Source organism: Heliconius melpomene, chromosome 2 (assembly GCF_056956725.1).
Source record: "Heliconius melpomene rosina isolate 202511_hmr_F chromosome 2, ASM5695672v1, whole genome shotgun sequence".
In the NCBI taxonomy this organism is placed as follows: domain Eukaryota; kingdom Metazoa; phylum Arthropoda; class Insecta; order Lepidoptera; family Nymphalidae; genus Heliconius; species Heliconius melpomene.
In genome coordinates, this window is record NC_140390.1 from 4,244,832 (window position 1) to 4,264,099 (window position 19,268).

The 19,268-nt window shown below is 31.5% G+C and overlaps 4 protein-coding genes across 4 annotated transcripts; 2 read left to right on the plus strand and 2 right to left on the minus strand.

Annotated features, from left to right (window-relative positions):
• Window positions 1–478: 478 nt before the first annotated feature.
• Window positions 479–9,012, plus strand: Set8 (SET domain containing 8). The gene is made up of 6 exons (XM_085206930.1): window positions 479–823; window positions 1,213–1,315; window positions 1,624–2,041; window positions 3,864–4,054; window positions 4,477–4,689; window positions 5,340–9,012. The coding sequence occupies exons 1-5, from the start codon at window positions 814–816 to the stop codon at window positions 4,682–4,684; spliced, it is 930 nt and encodes a 309-aa protein (XP_085063056.1). The 5' UTR covers window positions 479–813; the 3' UTR covers window positions 4,685–4,689; window positions 5,340–9,012.
• A 49-nt stretch (window positions 9,013–9,061) lies between these two features.
• On the minus strand, window positions 9,062–16,477 carry Ddx1 (ATP-dependent RNA helicase Ddx1). Its single transcript, XM_085206923.1, has 13 exons — window positions 15,922–16,477; window positions 15,445–15,562; window positions 14,953–15,119; window positions 14,692–14,826; window positions 14,123–14,312; window positions 13,382–13,569; window positions 12,839–12,963; window positions 12,306–12,443; window positions 11,544–11,758; window positions 10,927–11,042; window positions 10,285–10,392; window positions 9,746–9,880; window positions 9,062–9,424 (listed from the first exon to the last, which is right to left on the minus strand). The coding sequence occupies exons 1-13, from the start codon at window positions 16,369–16,371 to the stop codon at window positions 9,320–9,322; spliced, it is 2,190 nt and encodes a 729-aa protein (XP_085063049.1). The 5' UTR covers window positions 16,372–16,477; the 3' UTR covers window positions 9,062–9,319.
• A 433-nt stretch (window positions 16,478–16,910) lies between these two features.
• Window positions 16,911–17,595, plus strand: LOC146540460 (ATP synthase subunit C lysine N-methyltransferase). The gene has a single exon (XM_085206938.1). It carries the CDS (start codon window positions 16,992–16,994, stop codon window positions 17,583–17,585), a length of 594 nt encoding a protein of 197 aa, XP_085063064.1. The 5' UTR covers window positions 16,911–16,991; the 3' UTR covers window positions 17,586–17,595.
• LOC146540461 (18S rRNA (guanine-N(7))-methyltransferase) lies at window positions 17,588–19,181 on the minus strand. The gene is made up of 6 exons (XM_085206933.1): window positions 19,044–19,181; window positions 18,913–18,950; window positions 18,662–18,840; window positions 18,378–18,571; window positions 17,945–18,134; window positions 17,588–17,860 (listed from the first exon to the last, which is right to left on the minus strand). Exons 1-6 carry the CDS (start codon window positions 19,080–19,082, stop codon window positions 17,670–17,672), a joined length of 831 nt encoding a protein of 276 aa, XP_085063059.1. The 5' UTR covers window positions 19,083–19,181; the 3' UTR covers window positions 17,588–17,669.
• Between the last annotated feature and the right edge of the window lie 87 nt (window positions 19,182–19,268).

Consider the following 19,268-nt stretch of genomic DNA (forward strand, 5'->3'; position numbering starts at 1 on the left):
TATTAATCTTCAAAATTTCAGCTTAGCTGAAATGACGTAGGGCTGGAGGCCCTGGGATCTCGGTCTATATGGTTGATGATAGTTCATTCCATGCATTATCCGGGCTCACAGATTAATTTTTTTGTTTCTGATAAGCCAATCAGCCGGAATCGTGGAGGAAGTGCGAGCCCACGTTTAAGTTGGTCGCATTGATAAAATGTAACTTAAAACTAATAATGTTACAAAATTGTACCAATTTTAATATTGATTTTTGAATACTTCAAATATTATATTTCATATTTATTATTCTTCTGGCACGCTCGGAACGCCATAATAAAAGAACCTGTAGGTTAGGTTCTTTTCATTATTCTTCATGCTTAGTATTTTTTAAAAGCTTGTTTATTGAAATAATCTTAACGTAACCGTACTACGATATGATATTATCATTATATTATATTATCTTTATTAACCATAGAGAAAATTCTATACCAAAAATATCCAAGCGTCCATTTTCTTAATAGAAGTATCAATTTTGACATTTTAGAAAGCAATGTTAAACCGATTTTTACTGAATTTAATGTGTGAATAATTTATAAATGATGCCTAAAAGGGCTTAAATAGTTAAAAATTGGTTTATTTGCAAAGCTTTTTCCTGTTTTGCAAAATAAGTTACAACTAATTTTGTGCTCATCTACTATGACAAGGTCTATTACAAAACATTTGTAATTCAAATCTATAAGGTCTATCAAATTTTGTTACCATAATAATAAGTAAAGGATAATCTTCGATGGTGGTCTTAGGTGTTATTTCGGCGATTACAAAGTTCAACTGGAAATGGTTCGAGGTTAGTGTAATTTATTTACATAAATAAACATTGCATACTGCCGTGATTTGTAAAAAAAATATTTCTTTGTTCACTACTTATTTATATTCAATTATATTTAATATGAAATGAACTTTAAAATATGTCTTTAGATGTGAATAAATTTTCCATTTACCGACAAACAATAAAAAAAAACGACGAAATTGTTGTCAATTATTACTAAGCCAAAATCATATTGCATTTTTTTTAATAATATAATAATAATTTTAATTCTAAAATATTCTTTTTTAATTTTTTTTAATAAATTATTCATTTAAAGTGAGAATGTGCTTTTTGTTTAACAGAAAGCATTCTTATGAAGAGCCTTAAATTTAAAGTTATTTCAATTTAAAATATTGTTTTATTTCCAGTAAATAATTTAATTTCCACCCAAGAGGGTGTAAAAACACCTCACCGCATTGAACTGTGTGAAGAGGAATTGGTCAAACCTACACGCAATTATAGGAAACGCAGGTAAGTTAGCATATTATACATAGCCACTTAGTATTTTGTCATATTTTATTATCTTGTCTTTTTATGTCATAACTGAAAAAAAAAGTAAATTACATCAGTTTGGCACTCATAGAACTTTGTATAATATGTTTCTTTATAATTAATAGCTGATATCCTATTACATCTCTAAGATAAGAAAAATAAAATAATACCAATACTAATTATCTAATAATATTAATAAGAATATGAAAGAGAAATGAGAAGATGAAAGAATATGAAATTTCTTAAATAATTTGTTTTATAGTAAATATATCTTTTACATTACACAGAATCATTGCATCTGCTGCTATAAAGACTGAAAATGAGGAACTCAATTCAGAACCACCAATTAAGAAATCAGAATTAAAATCGAAACCGCTCAAGGCCTCAAATGGTTTTACAAACATGACAAATGGAAATATGACAAAATCAAGGGCCGCTCGTGCAGCAGCCCGTGCAGACAGTCATAGCCATAAAATTACTGAATATTTCAAGGAAGAATTGAAAAGTCCCAAATCTGAATCACAACCTATTGCACAAATAGAAAAAAGTGTAAAAGTTGAAACTAAATCGAATGGTACCAATCAAAAGTTGACTGAGCATTTCCCCGTAAGGAAAAGTGTGAGGAAGACTTCCAAGTGTGTTATGGCTGAGAAGATGAGGGACTTGGAAAGGGCTATAAGAGAACAAAAGGAAGATGGTCTTCAGGTATTTACTTCTTATTTATTTTTGCTAAAAGAGTATTTTCACATAAAGAAACAGCTTTTCCCACATAGGATTAGTCAGTGGGAACCAAGTGTGCCAAACCTAATTCCTGCCTAATATTAAAGACATGACAAATTTTTGTGCCATTTTTATTAAAGTCACATGCTGTCCTGCTATGCCAAGGGGGTCTACAAATATACAGTAATTACAGGTAATTTGTTACTATAAAAGTATGAACAGCAAAATTTTTACATTAAATTAGGTCTTAAATATTTTCTGCATGAACAGTTTTTAAAGGTTACATTTATATTGAAAATTTAATTTTTAATTATTTATCTGGTCTTTAAATGTGTATCAAATTATATTAATATATTTAAAAAATTGATGGCCAAAAAAAATTAAATTTATTTTTATATGCACCATGATTTTTACTGGAATGACTTATTTGAGAAAATAATAAGATAACATTATGTAATACTGTAAGATAACTTCCTTTTTATTTATAATAATTTGTCAAGTGCAACTATTTAGATTCACAACAAGGTATCAATGTAGCCATGTTCGTAGGTTGGTATGTCCCACGCAAGCAAACACGTTTTAGCTATTGTTATATAATTAACACGGAATATTATAATAATATGTAAATTAATTAGAGATTACATTGTTGAGGCCAGTAAGTTGTGGTGCAGAGGCAAGACAAGCGTGTGACTGTAAACGCGACAGGTTGATTCCCACTCGACAAAAAAGAAAAACATTTCTTGACGCACACCGCGGCGTTGAGTTCTGCCACGCAACATGCAATGTCTCCAGAATTCTCCCTCTACCTGCTACATGCGGGATACAGCGTGAAGCTGAAAAAAAATATAATATTTTTAAAACCTTCAATTAACTGCGTTTTATACAGTAGATAACATGTGATTGTGGTCTATCGAATTATATTTAAATGTACGTAAACAATAATTTTAATTGCGTTCAACATATTTCTAACTCACAATTTTATGTGGAAAATTTGAATACAATAGCATAGTAACAATTTTTATGATAATTACGTTAATATAAGTGTTGTATTGTTTACATTACGGACAATAATGTTCTCTTAGTATATTTGTTTTGTTGTTTTTTTTTTCTTATTTTGATCCTTTCCTTCTTCCCTTTTACTTCTTCTAATTCTGTTCGTTTTCTTCATTATTTTACGCCTTCTTATATTTTGAAATATATTCGTTATAAGCACGAACACAACATCTTACAAATATTTTATATTTTCGACTTTAATGTAATATACATGCAATTAACATAACAAATTAATAACATGCAAATTTTATGTGCTTATAAATCCGCTTGAATCACTCTCTATTGGAGAATAAATCGGAAGCAACTTTGTTGTATACTTATGTTATAAGCTTCAGGCTGTGTCCCGCATACACATAGCAGAATAAACAGAGAGAATGTAGTGTTAAGACACTCCGTCCCACTTTCTGCCGAATGCTAGAGCCATTGCGTGTAGAACTAAACGCCGCGCTTTGCCTCGATAACAGAGTGAAGAAATGATATTATAAATTTAAATAAATATTTCATTTAATATTATCATATTATAAACTTGTGGATCAAACCCACAACCAGTCTCGTTTAAAGCTAGTTCCGACTCTCAACAAGCAATGCCTCCAAAGTGTCTTAACACTTGGTTAACCCTGCCTACCCTGCTGTGTGCGGGATACAGTGTGAAGCTAATAAAATAAAAAAATATATATTTCTGGAAATCCGAAATATATACCACTAACAGAAAAATGAAAATGAACTAATCTATAATTTCGATGATATCCAACAGGTGGCATACTTCGACGGCAAGGGTCGCGGTGTGATAGCGACCCGAGCGTTCGGCCGCGGCCAGTACGTGGTGGAGTACACGGGCGAGCTGGTCGGCGTCGCGGAGGCGAGGGAGCGCGAGCACAAGTACGCGCAGGACCCCAACGCTGGGTGTTATATGTATTACTTTAGACTTCAGGATCAACAGTATTGGTGAGTGGATAATTTCACAGTGTTACAATATAAGTAGGGAAGCATAGTTATTACAATTTTTCATCTTGGCTTGGATTTCTATTACAAGTGATAAATTCTTCAATTTTATTTATTTATTTTTAAAGAGACACGAACTGTTCAATGAGTTATTAAATTTTAAAACAGAAATAAAGTCATTCAAAAACCACTCATCTAAACATAAATTTATATCGATATTATGTTTATTTTTCACTTTATTAACTTTATGTATGAATATTTATAATAATATTGTTTTTAGTTTCCCGGATCTTTAATATAAAGTGCGTTATTGGATTCCTCTTAAAGTTTTTTGGAAATTTGACAGAAAGAAGAGATCTTTCTCTTCTGATAGGTTATCTCTGTTTACTAAGTTAAGGTACTAACGGTTATTCTATTTGTGTTAGTATCGACGCCACAGCAGAGTCCGGTCGCCTGGGCCGCCTGGTGAACCACTCGCGGAACGGCAACCTGGTGACGAAGGCGCTGTGGGTTGACGGGCCGCGCCTCGTGCTGCTCGCGGCGCACGACATTTCGCCCGGCACTGAGCTCACCTACGACTACGGGGACCGCTCCAAGGAGAGTCTGCGGCACCACCCCTGGCTCGCGCTATGACCTGGGTGCGTATACTATATATAGCTATAGCTTATTCGAGTCTGAAGTTGAATGGCCTTAACTATTTACTCCTAGAAATAAACCTAAAATAAACGGAGTAAAAGGGTCGAGATATTTAAGTAAATAAAAATGACAGCTTTTGTATTACAACAAATTTTTTGTAAATTAATGTATATTTTGTTAGAAATCGGAAGTGGTCAAAGTTTTTTAAATTAAAATAAAAACACACAGTGTTTACATGTTTTGTAAATTATTCTGAAAGAGATACCACGTAATTGCAATTAGGAATATATACATATCTTCACCCATCACCCAATAATAATATTTCATACAAGTTTCTCTTAATTCGTATGAAAACCACATTTTCCGTAGGCGTAGGTTGAATCATTATTAATTACTAACATTGCTATTTATATATAAGTAATGACATTTCAACGCGAACCGCTCTCATGAATACAAATAACAAAGATGCCTAAAAAATATGTTAATTCCTCCATTCCTTTCCCCATTTCCCGCCCAATTATTACAGACACTCAACAACATGTTGTCTTTTATTTTTACAAGAACGAGGATATGACAATGAATTCCCGAATCACCCATAACCGCTGCCAAACGCTGCGCTGCCTCTAAATAATAAATATATTTTTATTTACAGATCTGTATCCAGAAATCTCAGTTGGACTAAATAATGTTATTTATTAATTTATAATATAATATAAATAATTTGTCGTCAGTTTTGTTTGAGAACACCATATGTCGTTAGTGACACAAGCGGCCTAACACTAGTTTTGATGCCGACTTGGAATGCCTTACGCCGCCGAGTATTCAGCCCTCAACAGAAAAACACATTTGAAAAGCCTTAGTTATTCTAAACTAAATAATAGTTTATAATTTAAATAAGTTTCGAAATACATTTAATATATAATGAATTGTATTAATCGATCGTAAGTTTGTTTAATGTTACATTGTACTACGAGGGATTTATAATGTTGGTTTTTTCTGCTGTGGGCATAATTTCACCAGTAAATTACGCAGTCGGTATTGTAATGACATTTTTTTATTTAGGAATTGCCAAAAAATGTGAAGAATCGAATGACTACTTGACGTTGGTGAGAAAAGGCATCAGTATTTCCTATATTAACTACTTACTCACATATTTGTATCGATATATCTAAAAAAACTATTATATTCTCGAATTGGCGGCTACTCAGAAATTACGTCACACGTTAAAAATGATCCTATTTATTGTTATATTACATTTCAAAATGGGATGTATAATTATAAAAATATGGAATTTGGGCTATTTTAATTAAAAAATTTTAAGTAGAGACATCACAAGAATTTCTTACAATTTACAAAATTGTATAGCCCCTTAAGTTAGAAAATAATTATCGATAAATTAAGCAATTACTTCCTTACATTTACTGTAATATGCTCACCATACATACAGTTCCTCATAGTAAACTTGCATATTTAGATCAAAATGGTCGCAAAAAGACAGCGAGAAAGATTAGAAAGGTACAAATACATTCAAATCAACGTTTAATATATATATAATATGTAGATGACGAAATAAGATTTTGATACAAATTTTTTGAGATTCTCATTTAAGTGTTATTTTTGTGAATTGAACTATATTTTCAATAACCCGATATATTTTTATAGCATATATATTATAGGAGCGAATGTAAGAAGACGAAAAAGATGAGTATTTGGATTCTGTATAGGCTCGATTTAAAATAAATGCAAATGATCAATATTGTAATTGTATTATTTTTATTAGCGTTATGAATTTGATTATGTAACAATCATGGACGTATGTAGAAATAATTTCTGGGCATGGGCCTGGACTTTAGCTTTGACGAGATATATGTATTGAGATATTTGTGTAAATAATATTTCTTAAATTTTTCGGGGCGATTTTTTTGTTATTAAAATTTCTGGGGTGCGCATGTCACACCCAGCCCTTCTATTGTACCTACGCCCATGGTAACAATATCGAATCAAGAAACGGATAAAACACAAACTCGAATAGTTATATTTGTATTTATAAATAATTTAAAACTAAGTAATTTAATTTTGTGAACACGTCTTTATAGATGTTGCTCACTGTAAGGAACATTTACAGAGTTTATTGTAATACATGTTTGCAATTTACGATATACTAATTTTGTGTCATAGTAAAGAAAATTATAAGAATTTTGATTGAACAAACCCACCGAATGGGAACGGAGGCGACAACGCGAATGTGGTTTGTTAAAGCAAATTATTAATTAAATCAATGTCATTAATTATTTATTACTTTTGTCCGATATCATCCTAGTTAATCAAAATTAATATAAATTAGAAATAATATATATATATATATATATATATTTAGGGAAGTATCATGTACATACGTCCTAATTACAAAGCTTTGACGAAAAAACGCTGACTAAGTTTTGCAGGATCTCCTTGCATTTCCCCTACGACTGTATTGCATACGAATCCATTGATGAAATAATTATTACCCGACTACGGAAAGGAGGGTAATATATATTTTCTTTTAAAAAAGCGTATGTGATAGAGGCTGCAACTCTTATGTGTCGTTAAGAATTGTGCGTTTCCGACATATTTTGTATAAGTGTTTTAAATTATATATTTCTTTTTTTATATATATTATTGAAATTTATTATTATTTTAATTATTACATATTATAGAAATATGAATTTAAGTTTTTATTTATATATATATATACTGTCAACTGTTACTTACTACTTATTGTATACTAAGATTACTATAATTATTGTATATTTTGTTTTATCAATTTTGTGTGAGATTAGCGATTTTTCATAGGTTATATAAAAAACATGGGTTATCTTTTTTTTCTTATTAATCGTGAAAAAAAGCCAGTAAAATGTTATAAATAGAATGGATGGTATAGTGAGAAAGAAATTTCAGTTAAAAGTCAGAAACGCATAATATTTTTCATAGTATAATTTTGAATTGTAATCATGTTTTAACTTTAGCGTACGAGTACGACGTACGAACGCAGCCGGTGTGAGCGTGCACCAAATTATAATTAATTTTAATTATTAAGTGTTGATATATACGAGATGTTGTGGTTTGCCAGTCGTTAAAATCTATCGCTGCTTGTGAACGCCAAAAACAAATAATTTAAATATTTGTTAAAGGCCGAACTACTATTATAATAGTATTAATAGTATCTCCCACACTTTCGTATGAAGAATATAAAGCCAAAAAACTTAACGACTGATAGACCTTAAATGATTAGGATTTTAACCGAATGTGCACTTTGGAGATGTATCTTTAAAAATAATGATGCTGGATTCTAAATCTGAGATGCGATGCAGCTTCTTTGTTTTTAATTCGTATGGAAAACTAAATTATTGAATTGTGTTTAGTAGTAGGTAGTTGTAATAGTCGATAGTCTCTCCAAAATTAGATATTTTAAGACTGAAATTCAAGCATTTAATCAGCACAGCCAAGACTCACTGTTTAAATTAATTTCAATTGACACTTTCTTCATTCTAAAATTCTTTTCTCTCTTGTTTTAATACAATCCAGCAGCATTATAGCTATGTGTAGTATTGCTTTTTGTAGTTCTTATACCCAATCTAACGCCTTGTGTGAGCGCCTAACCTTAATATTTACTGCCCACTTAAGGCTAATTTAGACTAATTTGGAAAAATTGTAAACATTTAATATATAATTCCCTTTGTAAAACTATCGTGTATTGACATTTAAGTTAATAATGTTAGTGTAATCATAGATTAATATATTTTGAAAATCGTTGGTTGCATTTTTTTAAAATAAATTTTAGTGGTGTATTAAATATAACTAAACATAGTTTCTGTTGAGTATTACTCGATACAATGTTAAATATATCATATAAATTCACAGAAATAATGACTTTGACCTATTTGTTAAAGGCGCTATCACTCGATCCAAAATAAATTTTTTTTTTTACTAACAGGGTGACCAAAGCTTTAGGTGACGAAATTTTTAAATATGATTAATTAAAGTTGAGATGTTTTAAGATTAAAATAACATTATTGGTATTTAGTACCCACAATATTCACATCAATTAAGTTCTAATAAAATAAACTAAGGTTTTAATAGTTATAATTAAACTATGCTGTAATGTTAGATCAATTTAATTCTCAAATATTAATTTAATTGAATTTGTACAATTATTTGTTAAAAAAATAAAATAAAAATATGATTAAGCTACAGGTTTCTTCTGATTACTTTGTTATGAATGTGCTATACGACGCACTGCCCTTACAATATACATTAGTGAATAAAGAATTTTAAATGTCTTTAAACATTGTTTGATTTTCCTTTTTTTTGAGAAGTAATTAAATAAAAGATACATTTTTGCAAGCTATTTTATTTATTAAGTTGAATATTACACTATAAAGTTTTTACAATGGAAAATATTATTTTCCAGAAAAATTACATGTATTTCATGTCTTTCAGTATATTAACATCAGTCTAACGACAAACAAACGCAACACTTGAGATTATGTTTTTGTTTCATTTAAAAAAGGGAATTTTGCCTTTTGAAATATTTATTACACACTCGTAACAAGATTTTAAATTATTATTATTTAATTTATTATTATTGTATGTTCAAGCGACAGCGATGTTGTGGTGCGCTTTCAAGTAGTACATTTGTGCTTGGGATTCTAATTCTTGAAGTGAGCGAACGACTGGAGCCATCTGACTGACGTGATCCTGTAGAAAAAAATATAGTAACAAAGTGTCAGAACGTAAATATGTTTATATTTTCGGAAATTTACAAAAAAACAATTATTAGTGAGGCCAGTCGTCGCGCAGGTGCATAACTGTTAACGCGACTGGTTATGAATTCGATGCCCACTCGAAGAAATTACATATTTAAGATTTTCATTTCCTCACCCTGGTAACGAGGCAGTTGAGTTCCACCACGGAACACGAAAGGCTTCCAGAATGCAGCGCAAATTGGGTAGCCAATTGGGGAGGGTTCTACCTCTGCCTATCCTGCGTGCGGAATACAGAGTAAAAAAAATGACACACCTGGTATCCCGATCCTACTTGTTTCCTCTTCTGTCCGTACACCACTTTGCCGTCAAACTCGTTGCTCGGCACTTTCATGTCGTTCTCTACTTGCTGTATAGTTATATTGAGGTGATCTTCGATGTCCGCGAGGTACTGCAAATATAATATAATATAATGTTAGAAAACGGAAGCGGTTAGCGTTTTTAAAATAAACACGATAAAAACACATACCGTCTATATGTTTTTAACGTTCTCGGATAGAGGTTCCACGTAATTACAATCGGTGACATGTATCACTCAATAACAACACTACACACTAGAAACATACCAATCAGGGCTTCCGCCTACAAGCAACTGTGTCCGTTTGTCCGGATATTAAGTGGTTAATATATAAATCTGATATTACTCGTGTTTTATATCATAAGAGTAGGAACAGTTATTTTCAAGATATTAACAAATCACAATTAAGATTTTTACAAAATTATACTAATTAATACAACACCATATAGTGAACATATAGGACACAAAGGCTTAAAATTAATAAATAAATATTTCACCTGCGGCTCATTGTACCACATACAGCAGCCCTTCGGCCTGGCGTCGATTAGGCTCGTGTTCCAACAGTTGCGGCCCCTCGACGAACACCACTCACCGTGATACCAAACCTATATCGATATAAATAGATTTTTTTTACTGATAATTCTACAAACATTTTGAACCATTGACCCCTTTTCCATGTTATTATTATTAAATCCTAGTCTAAATGATGCTTGTAAATAATAATGATGAATTTTGGCACAATCTTTAACTTTTTTTTAATTTTCATCAACTTCATCAAAAGCGTAAAAGCACACTAGCTAATTCAAGAATATGTTCTTATCGGACGTCGATATTATCCAAATTTTTATATGCTTGTCACAACTTTATTGTTGTTAGCAATTCTGTAGGGAGATTTCTTTTTGCAAACTGTTACTTAAGCATTAACCAAGGAATTCTTAGAATTATTATTTGTTAATAGAGAATAGTTTTATAAAAACTTCCCACAATAATTTTGGCATAGATATAAAAAGATCTATGGCTTATTTCTCTAGAGCGCTCGTGTATTCAAATGCCACTACCTCATCTTTTTTTATTTCTCTATATATGTTCCTTTTCTTATTTATCTACAATCCATACAAAACAATGTAAATATTGAATACCTTCTCAGGAACAGTAGAAACCAGGCTGATAGCCAGCCCCATGCGCTCAGCGCGGCCGACGCGACCGATGCGGTGCACGTAGTTGGACTTTTCATCAGGAAGCGTCACGTTAATCACTAAATATATATATTTTTTATTAGTTCAACTATATTTATATTGTTTTTTTTTAGTTTTTACTAGTAGATAATATTATTATAGAATTGTAATGATATGAAAAAAGAAAAAGCTAATTATTTGTAATTTTAGAACTAAAGTTAATGGCGTAAATTCCATATTAAATACATCTCGTTTATATCAAATATATTTCATATGTATTATGTAAAAGCTAAAATGATTAACATATGAATATAAGAAATTAATAATAATTTGCAAAAGTAATAAATGATAATACATTAACAATTTCCAATTTTAGAAATATATACTTAGGTAATTAAATAATTCCATGCCCAATGTTATTCATAGTTAGATCTCAACCCCCACCCCCCGTTTTTTCTTGAGATTTATTCAAATATTCATCCTAATTATATCACATGTTATTGTGGATCCATGTAATTCTTTTTTTACATTTATTTATTTTTATATATATGAGTACAAATTACAAAAATATTAACACTTACTAAAAGGCAATCCCGATATATCTATTCCCCTGGCTGCAACATCGGTACAAATGAGAAATTTAACTTGGCTTTGTTTAAATTTCTCTAGATTGGCCTTCCTCTCCGCCGGTTTCCGGTCGCCGTGAAGGCACACACATGAGAACTCATTGCCAAAGGACTTCAAATAACGCTCCATATTGTCACAATCGAGCTTGGTACGGCAGAAGATTATTGCTCTGTAATTTATTTATTATATTAGCTTTCTTATATATCTCGAATAGTGACGGCACGGGAACCTAGTGTTAAATAACTCCGTTAACTCCGTTCTATTCATTACGCACCAGGAACTCAACAAAACGCTATATCTTGGTAATACAGTGTGAAATGAAAACAGTTCATTTTTAGTAGGTAAGTGGTAATCGAATCCATATCCGTGGAATTTTATTATGTTATTTTATCTTTCTATGCTGCTTTTCGCTGCTGCTTTCGTTGTTTTTTGTCAGTCACTCAGTGACTATATTATATAGTTGTCATAAAAAAAAATATTTATTTTAATTTAGTGCAGTCACTACAGACAGATAGGTTTTTATCAATTTTTATTTTGTTATATTAATTTGATATATGGGCTTGCTACTTAAACAAAGGTTTTAAATAAGAATTTTAATTCTTTCAATTCAATCAAGTTTTTATTCAAATTTTCAACTAACTTGCTTGGATCATGTACCTGCTATTTAAATATGTAACTTATAACTTTTTTTAATAAAGCTTACAAAAAAAGCGAACCTATCCATTTTGTGTTCTCGTATGGCTCTCACACAATATTCCCCTTTGAGTATTTTTGCAGCTTCAGATAATGTCTCCGGAGTTGTGTTGCCGCTGCGAATATTATCTTTTGAATGGACTCCATCTGTAGTTATTTGTCTGTAAGTGAATATTTAAGCACTAATTTATATTTATAGTAAGAGACCTAATCTTTAAGACTATTTAAAATTCATAGTATTTTAGACAGTAAGTAAAAGGTTTCTTTTTTCTACTGCAGGCTGCGTACAGAAGAGCATGGTAGACAGAACTTAGATAGAACTTGTTAACATACTCCGCTCGCTAACCAATGTGCTTATAGTGAGATGCTATTCCAAGGGGCCACAACAGCCTCAAAGTGTAAGTAATTATAGTAAATAATTACAATTTTATATTTATTTATTTTTCATTTTATATTTATTTTTTTATTTTCCTATGTATTAATAAATAATAAATTATAAATCTGATTTTAATATGGAATATGTAGTTTGTATATAAAAAACAAAAGAACCACGTACTTGCGTAAAGTTTCCCAAGTGCGGTCCCTTTGTGGGTCCACATTTACTACAACATGGTGGACGGTTTCTGGCACTGCATCTTCTCCTTTGAGATCCACCCATGTTGGGAAATGCATCAACTTTTCCTAGTTAGTAAAATCAGCTATGTTCTATCATTTTATAATATATAATGTATTACAGTATTTCTACGTTTAAAATCCACGTTAAATAAATCTACGTTTATTAATATACTACATACTTGTTTACGTAAAAAAATTAAATATGTGAAAATAGCTTCATCTCCCCCATCCCTACTTTTACAAATATATAGTTTTTTTTCAGCTTCTCGCTCTATCTCGCATGTAGTAGGGCAGGTAGAAGGAAACCGACTTCTATATAGATCCGAGATATGTACATATTATTGAAACCTGTCGCGTTTACAGTCACACGCGTGTGAACCTACGCCACGACTGGCCTCATTTCTTTATTTTTTATATAATAATATAAAAAATACACGAATAATATTATCTATTATAAATATATATTTAACTACATCACACTTACTGCCATTTTCTTGACTTCGAAAGCATGTAAAGTCGCAGAACAAACAACCATCTGAAGTCGTCGGCCATCGGAAGTTATCTTTGGTATTTGTCTATGTAACCTCTCAATTAACTCTCCGCATCCCGCTTTTAGGAGACCGTCAGCTTCGTCGAGGACGAAGAAACGACAGTGAGTCAAGGCTAAGTAACCTGCAAAGGAATTGGCTCTTTAAATATTCTAAGCTAGTAACCCAATTTAGAGAGCCTTTTATAGCCAAATTTTACGCAATTCGGATACACAATCAGACGCGACGGTTGTGGGTTGGATCCCACACGAGGCAATGATTTATTTCATTTCCCTGGTACGGAAACCAGACTTCACTCTCGTTTTCTTGTTATTATACATTGTCTCTTTATTATCTTCGGCTCCTTCTACATAATAGATAGATCATAATGGTCTCTAATTTTCATTAATTTTAATCAACTGCACGGTTTATCTTAGCAAATTAAAGTATACACAACAATTAAGTTTACAGTCAGACATAGACAAATTGCACCACTATGACTCTAAATAAATTTAGAAATTATTGATTGAAAAATAATTAAATTTGAACTGCAACCACTACTTAATTTTTTTAGTTTATTTTACTTCTCACTGTTTGCCGCATAAAGCATAGGAGGTAGCCATAAGGAGCCTAGAGAAAAGACACTCTGTTACACACTTTCTACATAACTTCCTTACAAAACTACTAATATTTCTTACCTCCTTGAATAAGATCCTCAAGTCGACCTGGAGTACCAACTACAATATCTACACCAGAGTTAAGCTGATTGATCTGATCCTTAACATTAATGCCTCCCACCACTAATAATTCACTTACTTTTGGATTGTTTAAATGTTTTTTGAACAAAGTAATTTGAGCACATGTTTGTTCAGCTAGCTCTCTTGAAGGCTGAAATGAAATAGAAGATAGAATTTGTATATTATTTTAGCTTTACCCTGTATCCCGGTATATAATAGTGCAGCCAAAAGTAAACCCAGTTAAGAAACTCAGTTTCCCACTTTCCAAACAATTTTCAGGACAATGTGAGTTGAGTGGTGGAACCCAACACCATGCTTTGTCTTATTACTAGAGAATTGAAAGTAATAAATTCCCCAAGTGACAATTAAACCCACAACATTCACAATTATAGGCAGACACTGTACCACTGAGGTCCACCACCTGATGCAACACCTCAAAAAATTTGCAAAAAAATGGGGAATGGAATGTCTAGCACAGAATGTCATAATAGCACTAGGCTACCTCTGCCTATGCTGGAAAAGAAACCTACCTCAATAATTATGGCCTGTGGCGCATTGTTGACCACTTTGAGGGCCCCTGTTGCAGCAGCTGTTGATACTACATTTTGCTTGACAAGCTCTTTTGGGGCCTGGCAAAGTGGTACATAGGGGGCTTGTGGTGGATACTAAAAATGTTATAATATATCATTTTAATAGTTACACTAACATTGCACAAGAAATCTAAGTTAATATTATAAAGTGATATAGAATTTGAAGATATAACTACAGAGATTGAAAAATTTTTATTATACCTTAAGTGGTGTAGCCCCAAAATTAAAGCTCATTTCTGCATTTTTTAACACTACAGCAGGAAAATAGCAATCTGCTCGACGGGATTGGTCTAACTTAAAAGCTACACCTAAGTCTTCACCATTTTTTGAATAACGAATTTCACCACTGTTTAAATTTAACATACATCCTGAAATGAAATATAAAAATAACATGTGTTTTTATAAAAAATAATAATAAGGTTGTCATAGTGCAGCAGCACAAAGTCTGTCTGCAAGTGTAGCATTTGTAACTTCATTTCCACACTGGGGAATAAATTATTGTTTTTTTCATGTGATAAGAAGACAAAGCATAAATGTATTAAGTTTTGAAAATTGGGCCAAAATTGAGGAAGAAGTTGTGTTGACCAACTAACTAAAACTTAAACTTAAAACCAAAATAAACTGAATTAATAAATCATATGCTATAATAGACTTTAAATTGTAATTATTAAATAAATTCTGTAGAAAGCTTACCAATGACATCATTTCTACCAAAAGCGCCACCATAGTCATCAAATTGTTTTGAATTTGACTTTTTACCAGTACCTCCAAATCCATAGCCTAGTCTGTCTGTTCCCAAATCCAATCTCGCCTGTAACATAAAATAATGTTAACATGATATTTTAAGAATCATAATGTTACAATTAGATATCTTTTACTTACACAAAACTATCTTTACAGTGGGTATTAGAATGAAAGAAAGTATAGAAGAGAAGTATAATTATTACTTAACAATCATCCACTTCTTGAAGTTTTTATTCTGATAAACTATCAGATAAAGTAAATTGTAAAAGCACATATTCAGATTTGATTTATGATACTTAGATTTAGACTATTTATATAAAAATATATCCATTAATATTAATTTTATTAATGGATGGATATGGTCAAAAACTAAAGTTATCACCCAAAAGAAGAATTATATAATTCCCACATGAAAAGAATACTTACAGCTTGTGTAGACCAGCCAACACGACATAATCCTTCATCAGTCACAGTAGTTTCAAAATAATAAGCACCTTTAGTGTGAACTCCTTTAGTTGCCCTGCAACCATGCCAACCATTCTGATCTCTAGATTGACATCGTAAGCCATCTGGAGTAACAGCTAAAGCATCTGTTCGATCGAAAAATGACATTGTCCATTCTGTTGAGATTTGTTGAACCACTTTTGTTGCTTTTCCCTCTTGAATATCTTTTAAAGTTTCCCACACTATCTGCAATATAGGCAAACAAAAAGCGCCGGTTTTACCACTGCCGGTCTCAGCTGCCATAAGCACATCGCCACCACCTAAAATAAGTGGAATGGCTTCTGCTTGTACATCTGTTGGAAGGGTCCAATCCATTTCATCTATTGCCTTCCCTAATTCAGGGAGGACACCAAATTCCTCAAATGCTGTCATTTTTCTAAATTAAACTCAATTACACTAAAAGATTTATGAATTAACGTAAGCCGCTAATTCTGCCGTATGTTGACAGAAAAATAATTGACATTTGACAAACTATTCAGTATTCATATAAGTAAAACTTGTCAAATGTCTAAGTCAAAGTTGAACTATACATTCGGACACTGAAAAGTAAAACATTTACCCAAGAAAATGAATTCGGATACAGTAAAATTAATAATACAAATGGTATAGGTTGTATTTTAACAATACTTCAATATAGATTATTTTATTTTTAAAACTAATTTAGGTAAATTTTCAGAATTAAAAAAAAACCTATTATAACACGAGCAGACGCTTGTTTTAGCTGATTAACCATCAGCTAAAACAAGCGTCTGCTGCAAGGCCTGTTAAACGTCTGCACGGTCTATTACTTCTAGCCTCCATACTCAAACACCGTGCTTAGATACTTATGAGGGTTTCCCAAGTTCTACAATCAAAGTGTCTGTACAGGGTATATTGTATGGACTAGGCCTTATCCATTATCATTATCAATATTTTCTCTAGTAAAGTTGTCACTTGTCAATGCCATTCAAAGTTTCAGTCGATTAATTAAAGGTAACTTGTAGTTATATAAAATGAGTTTTGATACTCTTCTAACTTCCGAAAATAAAACTGTAAATAAGAAATCATCACTTGGAAAAGTTTTAATATATACAACCGGTGGTCTGGCTCTCGGCGTAAGCATTGTATGTATTCCGTTCGTATCTCCTGGATTTCGAAAAATTTGTTTACCGTATGTACCAGCAACCTCAGATCAACTGTTGGGAGTAAGATCAGCGTTAAGAGGTCGCAGAGGACATTTACTGGACGTAGGTTCTGGAGATGGCAGAATAGTATTCACAGCAGCTACGCTAGGTTTTACTGCACATGGAGTAGAATTAAATCCTGTACTGGTTTATTATTCAAGAGTAAAGGCCTTTTTGAACCAGCAACATCGTGAAACTAAATTCTATAGGAAAAATTTATGGACATTTAATTTAGTGCCTTATAATAACATAGTAATATTTGGAGTAGAACAAATGATGACAGACTTTGAGAATAAATTACTAAAAGAAGTTAATGATGGTACAGTTGTAGTAGCATGTAGATTTCCTTTACCAAATATGATACCAGTAGAAACTATAGGACATGGTGTTGACAGAGTGTGGAAGTACATAGTAAAGCGATAAAAAATTATAATACATATTTTTATTTTATATATGTAACTTAAAACAATTTCTATATACAATATAATAGACTGAGTAATATAAAAATCAAAATCGACCACTTCTTTTTCTGCCTGTGTACTTAGTGTCTGGCTTTGTTTCTTTACCCTGTTTTCTTCTTCTTTCTTTCTTTTCAAGTAGCCAAGCTCTTGTATTCTTTAAAGGTTTGCCTCTTGCTGCTTTTGAGGCCTCCCGTCTTGCATATTTTACTTGTAATGAATTTTCACTATCATCAGTTCCTGTGTAAATATGTGAAATAAATGATTAGCTAAATAATTATTTTAAGTCTTTATGTTTTATAATAGATGGAAATATTTAAATACCTAGTGCTTGTGGCAAAGGCGCAGCACCTCCAGTCATGAGAACGAGAAAAAATTTCTTAGCTTTTGCAGAATTGGGGAAATCAATTACAACACCTCCATAAAAACCAGCTTTCATTGCTTGTGTTGTTACCAGATTTAATTGATTCTCACTTTCTGGATAGAATTGAAATACTGCTCTTGCTGATCTCGACTTCAAAAAAATAATTAAATTAGGGTATGCATTTATGTAAGTTGAATATAGTTTTGTGATAATATTCATTTATGAACTGATTTGATTGGTACTAACTAAAATTTGCAATAGTCCTTAAAATAATAATATTTTTATAAAACAAAATAAAACTTATAATTCTTCTGACTTCATTGAAAATTTAATTTATAATATAAAACTATAATGAAATAAAATATATTTGCTTGTAGCCACCATCAAACTTACCAATGAAGCATATAAAGAACTGAAAAATGTATATAATCTCTTGACTGGTTGATGTGACTTTTTATCAGCATTAAATAGCCATTGTAGAGCTGATACAGAAACAGCTCCATCAAAACAACCTGCTCTAAAAGGTATTCCTTCACCCATATCTGCAAGGATCAAGTCACCTTCGGTTTCTCTTTCTAAAGCAACATCTGAAATTAAACATTTAAGCTATATCACTGTAATTCAAATCTTGTACTTTTACTTTTTATATTACTTTACTACTAGTATTTAAATTTTACCTAACATAGAAGGTGAAATATCTAAGCCTATCCACATGTGTCCATATTCTTCAAGTACTGAACCAGAAAGTCCTGAGCCACAACCAATATCAAGGAGCAAACATGGTGTATCTTCAGGTAACAGCAGTAACTCCATACACCTCTCTGTCATTTGAGCTTGTATATCAATTATTCTTGAACTGAAACGAAAGTGTTGATAATTTTTATTTTAAAGTAATTTATGCTAACATGTAAAGACAGAGATTACTCACTTTTGCGTATATTTTCTGGCTTCATCATCATTGTAAAACTGAAAAATAATCAATTTTATATTATTTGGATACGATTAGAATGTTCTTTAATAATAATGCAAAGTATATATTGTTTAAATTGTATAACTTACTAGTTCAGGTGGGGCTTGATGTTCTGGTCTTTTAGACATTTTTTAGTTCAGTGACAAGTGTTGTATTGTTTTATTTAATTGTGTTGAATTTTACATAACCTCGTATAATAAACAAACTTAACTCACATTTTCTTTGAGTTTGACAGATTCTTTCAAAACTAAAATTGACATAAGCACAGATTATTTACAGTAAAAACCAGCGGCATTGTACGGTACTTTTGTTCA